General features: G+C 43.3%; 1 protein-coding gene across 1 annotated transcript; it reads left to right on the top strand.

Annotated features, from left to right (window-relative positions):
- On the top strand, nucleotides 1-1,423 carry LOC103721203 (nuclear transcription factor Y subunit B-1-like). The gene has a single exon (XM_008811307.3). It carries the CDS (start codon nucleotides 61-63, stop codon nucleotides 706-708), a length of 648 nt encoding a protein of 215 aa, XP_008809529.2. The 5' UTR covers nucleotides 1-60; the 3' UTR covers nucleotides 709-1,423.
- Nucleotides 1,424-10,939: the final 9,516 nt, after the last annotated feature.

Raw genomic sequence — 10,939 nt, 5'->3', positions numbered from 1 at the left:
CCTCTTCGATCTCCAACCACTCTCTTCCCTCTTCTCTCCTCCCTCCACTCTCCTATCTCCATGAAGAGAAGAAGGAATCACCACCTTAGCCCTGTCGGAAGCCCACCATCCGACACCGAGTCTGGTGCAGCTACTCTCGGTCATGGCCCCGACTCCTCCCTAAAAGACCAAGACCGCTTCCTCCCGATAGCCAACGTGAACCGCATCATGAAACGGTCCATCCCCGCCAACGCCAAGATATCGAAGGAAGCCAAGGAGACGGTGCAGGAGTGCGTATCGGAATTCATTAGCTTCATCACTTGCGAGGCCTCCGATAAGTGCCACAGGGAGAAGAGGAAGACCGTCAATGGCGACGACCTCCTCTGGGCCATGACCACCCTCGGATTCGACAACTACGTTGGGCCCCTCAAGGTCTACCTCAACAAGTATCGGGAGACCGAAGGCGAGAAGAATTCCATGGCAAGGCAGGGTGACCAGTCCGCGGATGTGGAGGGGAATCACAGCCCAAGTTCTAACCATGGTGCAAGTGGTGCTAGTGCAATGGCTTATAGCAATACTGTTATTTCCAATGCTAGCCCTATGAGCTTTAATGGCAAGTTTTACTTGGCCAGGCCACCTGTGGCTCCACAGGGCTTTGGAGGGGGAGGCGGAAGGATGATGGGGTTTGGAGAGCACTCCAAGATTGGAGGTTTTGATATATATGGATAAGGAGAGGTGGGGATGGAAATGATGGCAAAGCTAGCTTCGCCTATCCACATCCGTGGAGTTATATGGTAATAAAATTTCTCCCTTTGGAGCTGATGAACGGACTCTCTTTCTAGTACCTAGTTGCAATCCTTTTGTATCCGTCTTTCTCTAGTACAACATATAAAGAGATCGGAGGAAGAATGCTTCTTAGAGAAGAGAGGTGTATTAATGAATCTTTTTTATATATACCTCACTTCGAGTTATTCTTCAACTTCATAGAAACGAAGTCCTTGGAGATTCTATAACAAAGGATGCTTTAGTCTTACCAAGAATATATATAGAGTGCTCTTTGCATGATTAAAAACTCTCTCGTGCTTTTGCTTTTCGAGATTCATGCATATATAACTAGATACCCACTGTCACAAAGAACATTTCTCCCTTGCCGTTCTAAATAATGTACTAGAGAAAGACATGACATGAACTCGTTGGCTGTAGGAATTTTCTACAGTTCGAGAATAGGGGGCACTTGCTGATGTAGTTTGTTTCGTTATCTCGATGAAACGGATCACAGTTTTCTCCTCTCCTTTTTTTCTCCGAGGAATTAATAAGAACAAGAAAAGTCGAAGGGCTTTGTTTTATAGGAATAGCTATGCCCCTGGTTATTGAGCCCTTGTTACTCCTCTAGTTTCTTTCTTTCACCCTCTTCCTTTGAGCCCCCTCTCCCATGCACTCCCCGCTTTCCTGCCCCTGTGCTTGCATGCTAATTACATGAACCTGTGGAGCGATCTGACTCTGCGAGGTCCTAATTTGCAGACTTTGCAAGGTTGGGAGCTTGGATATCCCAAAACCCCACTTATATCTCGTCTTCCTGCTCCCTTATCGATGTGGAGTCGTCCATCATAGGTTATAGATGGTCCCCAACTAGCTGATCTAATAGTGCCCTAATTCCCTGATCTGCAAGCCCCTTTGGGCCTTAGGCTTGGGAGTTTGGGTCCCTTAGCTTCCTTGGCCGGCCCCTATCTTCCTAAAATCCTCTCTTCCTTTTACCTGTTGTTAGCATAATTTTAGAAAATATGTAATAACTTATATCAGCTTATATTATTTTTATTTATCAATCAGTATTTTTATTTTTTTTGTTAGCGTGATTCTGTATTAGTTAGTATTATTGTTCTATTAGCATAATCTTATTAGAATGATTTTAGAGATCACATAATAACTTGTATTAGTAAGTATTATTTTTCTTTATTAGCATGATCTTATATCAATCTATATTATTTTTCTTGTATAAAGTCTGTGTGCGAGTATATATAACCCATGAAATGTATCGAACATAATAGAACAGAAAAATAATATTATTTTTCTCTTCTTATGCAAATATTTTAACACCTACATCCTCCGTTTGTTGGTGAGCCGGTCCGACTTGATGATGTCTTGGTTGGTCACTGATAAGGATTGGGAGCATGAACTTTTTCAAAATTCCATGCTCTTTCTCCAGCATGGATGCTCGCTCACTAACTTCGAGGTATTACTAGTTCCCCTTCGACTGCTAGCAAGCCAATCTACATGGATTCTTTGCCCCTATAATTAGTTGCCCCACTAGAGTTGGGAGCATCATTTCCCCAAAAAAACCCGCCACTCTTTCTCTTGTGGTATTCCCTCAATAGTTTCGAGGCCCTCATAAGATCCTCGACGACTGCCAATAATTAACAAGCCAATCTGGCTTGGCGACTCCCCGGTTTGTCGACCCATGGCCTCCCTTTGTCCAGCATTATGCACTGGATTTTTGCTTCCATCTCGGCTATGCATTCTCTTGAACTTTCCTTCATCACTAAGGTTAAGAAGTGGACTATTATCTACAAGTTGTTGATTTTTATGGGAAAACAAGATATATTGTGGATGATTTGGCTATTATGTTTGGGCATTATACAATTTGTGGGCTTTGTTTTTTTTGAGGATAGCTCTCTCTCTCCCATATACCCACAGCATGTTCGGTACGTAGATCGACTCTTTGTGGTTATTGATGGAAGTTGCTTGGTGGTTGAGCTACATTTCTTAGCAACATAATTTTGCATGTTTTTTATATTATTAGTTGGCCACTTGTATGTTATACCTATACGCATAGTGTTCTTGATTAATAAATGTATATGTTGTGAGAGGGCAATATATATCACCCTCCTATTCCTACAACATATTTGATAGCATGTCCATGAGGACTCTATATGGATGTAGATTTTGATCTTGTTTTAATTTTACATACTGATTTTCTATAAAAATTTTTATATAAAATATTTCAAATGCATTTGGATAGTCAAAAAGCAACTGTTGCACATGCACTTGCAAGATGATGGTGATATACCGAATGCCGCTCTTTGAAGACTATACCAGGTTTGGAATGTATATGGCATTGTCATGATCTATTGGCCAATGACGACAATATTTTCACAATCGAAGCTTTCATCTTGCTTTTAAACTGATTTTCCATGCATGCTTAGAGTTTTTAGTTTGCTTTCATTATTCTCCGGGCGCAAGGTATGGTTATCTATTCTTTATTGGAAATGCCAATTTAGTCGCACACCATGGTTGGACGACTTGGTGGTTGAGCACGTTGTGGATGCTATTAGGATGATACCATATAAAAACATAGATTAGTTATTTGTATTATCATAATTATCGATGCAATCTTTGATATTATCTTTTTTATTGAGTTGATGGGCCAGTCAAATGGTGGACCTGACTTATTAAGATGAGTCATCGTAAAGAAGAGCCATCATCCACATTAACAAGCACATGAAGATCTGCATGCATAGTATGAAATGTAGAATTTCTGACCCCATTGCGAACTCGTTATTTGTATTTGCAATGTTATTTATCATGTAATATTAACTCTGTTATGGAAATGATTTTTTTTTATTTCATAGTTGTGGTTATCTTTTTTATGTACATGTCCGAACTATCTTGACTTACATACAAGCAAGGGGCGAGGGGTCTACTGAATGTTAGGCTTGGCAAGGGGGTCATGAAAGGAGGATAGAGAAGTTGTTATTATCCTAAACCCTCAAACCATCATTCTTATCAAATTTTTCATATTGAGAAAGGTTAGTTTTGTTTGTACAACAAAAAATCACCATTTGTTCTCTCAACTTATTCCTCTGACTGAACAATATCATGATAAAATAATCCTAGACAAATCTATCCAACCAAATGCACAAAACTCTTATTCAATGGAATAGCGCTATTCCACCAAACTTATCTGAATAACTTTCTTTATTTTTTCAAAAATTATTCCACAATCAAACATAGCCTAAGAGACCCAGCCAAAATCTCACATCATTAATGTGCTCAAGCTCATTTTTTAAAAGATGCTGTATTTCAAATATTCTTTGTTCTTCTTCTTTAAAAACATTTTTTTCTTTTGTTACTTTGGGTAGTCAAATGGATTTATCATAGAACGGGTTTATTATCGTAACTTAGGCCATAATAACTTAGGCTCCGGAGGATTCGCTGCCATTAGCATAGTAGTATTTTCTTTAGTATATATACACTATTTTTCTCAATCTTGTTGAATAATTGCTCAAGGGATTTTCTGCAGCCAAGCTTTGTAGGAATTCTCTATAACTAGCACAATATCAGATTTTAATAGGCTAGAGGAGTACATTATGAGAAGTGTACATGTTAGATTTTCGTAAGCTAAAAAATCAAAGTGAAATGTATGTGAGACTCCTACCACCTTCAGAATAATTTTATATGGTGCTATAGATATCAGCCCTTCGTCCAAAGATATCATGAAAAAATAATAAAACAGATCACAGAAACAAATTTGACTTGAAGAGAAATCGACAAATCCATGATAAACAAGTGGATGAGTTATGCTTACTGGGTCTCGGATGACCTATCAACTTATTCTTCAAAATATTAAGGTGTGCAGACAAGGATGACCCAAATCTCTGAAGTCTTAAGATGCCATAAGTCGCCTTTTGGAGAGGATGAAGAAAAAGCAGTGCTCCTGAGAACCCCTTGATCCCTACGTACTACAAGCAACCAAAGGATCAATATCTAGAATAAGTCTATCAAACAAGAAATTGTGGACACTTGAAGGTAACGACATTAGTAAAAAAAAAAGGTCTTTTAAACAAGAAACTATCAATAATACAAGACAACTATATTAGAGAAGAAGTATAAACAAACGCGAGAAAGAATAGGAGCATTAGAATGGTGCTATAGGCTTAATTTTGTTCTTCAGGCTTGCTCTTAATATCGCCCGTAGATATGTGGACAATATTAAAAGAATTGATTATTACTCTGTTTTTCGGTTCAGTCTTGGTACGTCTTATATTATTAACTTCTATGAATGCACTGGTTGGAGTTTCCTGAATTCCCGTCACCATAATGATTGGATTCTCCCTCCCATACAAACACACACATATGTACCTGTTGGAGGAAAAATAGATCGCTCAAAGCACGTGAATAAATCGCCGGCACCTAATGACGAACGTGACGACAACGAGCATACTCTCCCGGCGCCTGACCTCAAGGCACGCCCGACCTCAAGGCACGCCCGACCCCAAGGCGTGCCCAACCTCGAGGCACGCCCGACCCCAAGGCACGCCCAACCTCGGAGCGCTCGAGCTCAAAACACTCGATCCTAACACCAACAACCCTAGAGCTCACAACCTCGATCTCGGCTAAGTTAAGTCTGACCGACCTCAAGGCCAAGGAAGACCCAATCAAAGAGAGAAGCAGGCCTCCCCGCTCCACCGAAAATCAAGTCCTCCTCCTCCTCATCCAGGGTCAAATCTCGTGATCTCCGCCTTAACGACTGTCAACGTTTAAATGCCTACGATCTCAACGGGTCGCCAGCCAGCCCAAAATCTCGGGCCGTCTACGATAACTCATTAATTCCCACAATCACGTCCAATCACTACAGTAACTCATTAATTCGCATGGATACGTCCAGTCACAGGTAACCCCTACACCCCTCCTATAAAAAAGGGGAAAGGTCTGGAGGTAGGGGGGCTTCTTCTTCTCCCTCCTCCAGAGTTCCCTGGGCACTCACTCTCTTTATTACTTTTCTCCACAAGCAAACCCCCTTTGACTTAAGCATCGGAGGGCCGGCGCCGGAACCTCTGGCCACCGACTTCTTGCAGGTCCCCCGGAGAAAGACATCCGCCATCGCACCACCTGCCGGAGCTCCTCCTCCTCGGTCCGTGGTCACCCCCGGGTCCAATTTCTAGCAACAGTACCAACTCCATTGATCTAAATTTTCCCAATCCAGAGTCCAGTCTTGTAGACTCTTGAGTCTGTCTATATAATATAATGGACATAGTTATGGGCAGGGATCTCTACAGTTTGTATTTGAGCTTGGAGGTGCGTTTCAATCGCCCACCACCTTCCATGCATTAGTCAACGATGAGCTAAAATGAATGGGGAGAATACATGTATATATATCTCGCCCTCTTCAGCTACCCACAATTGGCAAATGCACAGATCATGGATGATTGAACTGGACCTCAAGTTATTTGAGATAATCTGAGCTCTATAGTTTTATCATGGTTCATGCAAAAACAAGCTAGAGAGAATCGACAAGAACAAACAATAACAATTGATAGCATCGTAGCTTCTCTTTCTTTCTTTAATTTTTTTTTGTGATCTTAAAATATCTATGCACTTATATGTAGAAACGAAAATGATTTAAGTAGTAATTAGGTATAGTTTGATTACACAAACAGAAATGAAGTACATCAGAAGTGAGAGTTTGCTTTGGCTCTTGAATCCTTTTGTTGATGGGAAGTCATGACTCCTTCATGGAGTATTTCTTCTATTTCTCAAGTTTTTGACACTAGATGGCTATAAAAGACTAATTAGTTCAATTAAAGGATTGATTTTGATGACTAGGATGTTTGCAGTTAAATCTGAAAACTGTAATCGGTCTTGTAGGCTGCATCTCTATGTTTCTTTCTCTTGAATTTATTGTATCTGATGCTTGCTTTCTTATTTTAGCTTTCTAGTTTCAGTATGATGATATTTTTATTGTTTACATCAATTGCTATATTTTGCAAGTGAAACATTTTCTATTGTTCTGCTAATTTTTTTTTATTTCACTTTTTTGTTGTGTTGACACTAGTTTATTTTCTTTGCTCTTATTTTTACACTCGAGTTGTATTTCAAAATTACTTGTTTTTGCCATCCATCAAAAATGTAAAATATAAAAAATAATATATTATCTATAGTTTTCATTATTTTGGTCCACAAGTCTTCATCGTATGATAAGCATGCACTCCTACTCCACACTTGTAAATGCCAAAGATTAGCCGCTGCCACGAGACAAGCGCATGCACTGCTTTAGAGGTGCAGAGCGTATGCATGGATGCATGTCAAAAAAATCGAATGCAGAACACCCATGACGCATGAACCATTAGGTCATGCCAATGCCACCGTGACAGACTGATGAAGCGTGATACTTTGTTTAGCAATTAAAAAACAATAATGATAGTTACAAAAAATAATAAAAACTCAACAGATGTATCATATTGCATCCAAATTATATCAGATAATAAAGGTTTAAAATTATATATATATATATATATATAGAGAGAGAGAGAGAGAGAGAGAGATCACATCAATGAATTCTTAATACAAGTACGGACTGATACCTCCGTCGAAGCCTTCATGACCTCTCCATGGAAAACTATGAATGCTGATGATTCCCAGAGCAACCTCGCAGCAAATGGAGACATATGAGTCCGGTTGAGGTCCATGAGACTCTGCAATTAAAGCAACAGACGTTACGTGAAACCATATTATAGGAGACTATATATTAATGAATTAAAAACAAGTTGCAAGTTAATGTCTCGTCGGTCCAGACCTCCATCACCATGCATGTGAATGCAACTGCATGGTTTCGTAGCCATACAACAAGCGTGTAATCTCCTCAAGTTCCATCACCATGCATATGAATGCAAGTTGCGTGCATAACATTTTTTCATTAAAAAAATTTACTAACCTTTTTAACTTTTTATTTGAGTTAATATCAAATTTTTCTGCATTTGCTCTATACAAAGTTCGTCGTCTCACTACCAGATCTCATACGGATATCACACCAGTATAATATTGATACGGTACGATACGAAATCTTTTTGATATACCGAATATCGGTGCACCATTCGTACCAAATACTGGTATCGAATCAGTACGATACGGTATGTTTCGTACTATTCGGTTCGAATCTGTACGGTATATTATGGCTCTAAATTTTGATTAATAATATTTACAAAATAGCTAGCCAAATTACCTTTCCTCACAAATTTTAGTCTCTCCATGAAATTTCTCTCTCCACCCTTGCCTCGTGCCATCACTCCTTTGGTTACGCCATCATCCTAGTTGTGGATGATCGGGAGCAACTCCTCTTTACACTCACTACCGCTCACCTCTTCAGTCTTCACCTACTCCTCTGTGCCTCACCAGATTTCCCAAAATCGCACCTTCTCGTCCTGTACTGAACAATGACTGCTTCAACCCAGCCAACAAGCTCAGATGAAAAAGATCTCGATAGCTGAGTCTATGGCCAACATCACCTCTTGGATCCTATCAAGAAGAGCAAGAAGGGTTTGACTAGCATCACCTCTGCATTCTTCTTCAGCGACATTCTAAATTGCCTTGCCTTGCGGCCCCTCTTCAGATTTCGGAGTTTGTGCCATCTTTGGTCCTCCATCTCCAATTCCCTCCTCATCATGATTCTATCCTTCAAATCCCTCCTTTGCTTCCACCGCATCTTCCCCGGCTCCATCATCATCGACTTGTTTCTAAGTTAATCTCCTCTCAATAGTTTGTAATGTAAAGACGATGAATAGCCTCTCATTTTTTTACTATAGTTTTGAAATCTCTAGGATTTCATAATCGAAGGACCTCGTACTCGCTACATTAGGGTTTTAGGTCCCCATCTCCCATCCTTTCTCCTCCTCCACCTTCGATGGGTGGGCAACACCGACACCAATTGCTCAGAATGAGGAGAAGGCCTAGTCAATGCTGAACTGCTTTATCGCAATGAATCAAGAGGAGAAGCGGAAACCCATGGAGCACTGTCCCTATCTTGCCTCTTAAATGTTGAGACCTTACCAATGCCAACCAATGATGGAGCGAGATCCTCTCAGTATCAGCATCAAGGTCCCTGAGATACAGCACGAAGGCATCATCGAGCACCATGTCTACGGCCTCAACAACATGATTGAGAAGCTTATTCACAAGTACGTCCATTGGGAGCACCACTTTGTCGAGCTTGACAGCCCCAACTACACCAACAACTCGGCCTCACGGCTAGTTTGCCCTCAGGCGATTGCTTGAATATTTATGCGATCGGCAATGGCACAGAGGACGAGTAAGTTAGTGGGCAGCACTGTCGTTGGTGGGAGCCGGCGACGGCCGGCGAGGGGAGGAGAAGGATGGTCGGGCGAAGTCAGGGGGTTGGACGATGCATCTGATCTCAGAGGAGGAGGTGAAGAACCTTTAGCGGTATTTCATGGCAGTCCTCGAGTTGCCGAAAGAGCTGATCGAGTCATCTCGGAAGGAGTGAAAGGATCAGATGGTAGTTGTCTGGAGCGTTGACTGCCGGGTATCGACAAAGTGGGAGGCCCGGGATGCCATGCTTTCGAGGAAAACTGAGCATGAGGTGGAAGTGGTGCCGCTCACAGACGACCACCTCGCTCTACGTTTGAAGACCATTACTGACCGGGACCTTGCCCTCACCGGCGGCCCGTGAATGGTGGCGCGCTAGTTGCTAGCCATAGAACCGTGGGCTACCGATTTCGTGCCCGGCCTGGATGTGGTGAAGATGACGGTGGTCTGGATCCAGCTACCGAGGCTGGCGATAAGAGTACTGGTCAAGTGAGACGATCCTGCAGATCGCTACGATAGCTAGCCAACCACTGGCCGTCAACAAGATAACCGAGCAATAGAAGGTGATGGGTTTCGCCAGAGTCAAGGTGGCTATCGACGCCATCGTGTCGTTGCTGTCTAGCATTCAGATCCAGGGAAAGGCGAGGGTGCTGTGGCAGCCCTTTGTCTACGAGAACATGCCCAACTTCTACTATGGCTTTGGGCGAGTTGGGCACGCCGAAGTGGACTGCGGGTTTCTGGCACTGGTGATGAAGGAGGAGGGGCAGAAGGGGACGTGGTCCCTTGCCCCCATAGTGGCGGAAACCGACGGAGACCATGGGGAGCCGGAGTCGATCTCTAGCGAGAAGTCCCGACAGCCGATCTTTGGACCTTGGTTCGTGGCCACGAGGATTCGGCTGTCATGAGCTGCGAAAGGGCCACCGCGGCCGAGGAAGACGACCGAGTCAACCCCTGAGCGTCCTCCTCCAGGCCACAATCCCCACCCAACCATCCGAGTTTCCCTAGCTTGCCACCGGACTTGGACGATTGGCAAAAGCTAGCAAAGGTGTTGCGGCAGCGCTCCCCCTGGAAGGATCGGCTGACCGGCGAGGTAGGCAACTCGGGCTCGAGGTCGGGAGAGACTCAGGGCAGTCGCCTAGTCGGGTCGAGTTTTGACTTGTTGACTAACCTGTTCTACTAGACGGACGATGAGGGTGGTATTAGGCCGGCCGAGGTGCAGGCTAGCCTAAAGGTGCAGATGACAAATGTGGGCCTGGTCGGGGGCATTGGCCGGGAGGCGGTGCCTTGGTTGGGCTGAACGCTATGATCCTGGGCTCTGGGCCGGGTGGGGAGGTGGCCGGGAAGGAGGCTGACGGCGGCGGGCCAGCGGTCGGCCGACCGGACTTGAGCATTGTTGCTGCCTCTTTGGACACCAATCGACGGCGAGGAGGGCGGTGCTAGCAGGTGATTCGGGAAGAGTCGATGGTGAGGGGGTTGGTGATGGGGCAGCCTAGTTAGGGGTGTTAGGTGTTGGGGCCCCATGCAACGAGGGGAGCAGAAGCCGGATTTATAGCATAGTGCGAAATGAAGATCCTTGTGTGGAATTACAAGGGAACGACTAAGCCCTCTATCAACACCTTATTTAGAAGACTAGTCTAGGTGAACGACTCAGACATTTGTTTCTTGTGTGAGATACAGCTTTCTGAAGACAACCTCCGTCGAGCTCAATGCTGCCTTTTGGCTGCTTGGGAATCCTTTATTATAGAATCTCAGGACTGTCGAGAGGCATCATGGTATTGTGGAAGCTGGGTGTCGCTAGTATGGATGTGTTCGACAATTGCCTCCAGCAAGTTGCAATGGTACTTTCAGAACCTAATGAAACTCC

Source organism: Phoenix dactylifera, unplaced genomic scaffold (assembly GCF_009389715.1).
Source record: "Phoenix dactylifera cultivar Barhee BC4 unplaced genomic scaffold, palm_55x_up_171113_PBpolish2nd_filt_p 000190F, whole genome shotgun sequence".
Taxonomy (NCBI): domain Eukaryota; kingdom Viridiplantae; phylum Streptophyta; class Magnoliopsida; order Arecales; family Arecaceae; genus Phoenix; species Phoenix dactylifera.
The sequence above is the reverse complement of the archived record's forward strand: the minus strand, read 5'-3'. Positions and strand labels throughout refer to the sequence as shown.

What these genes read in the sequence shown, in the direction of transcription:
- LOC103721203 (XM_008811307.3), top strand. Translation starts at nt 61, where the DNA reads ATGAAGAGAAGAAGGAATCACCACCTTAGCCCTGTCGGAAGCCCACCA.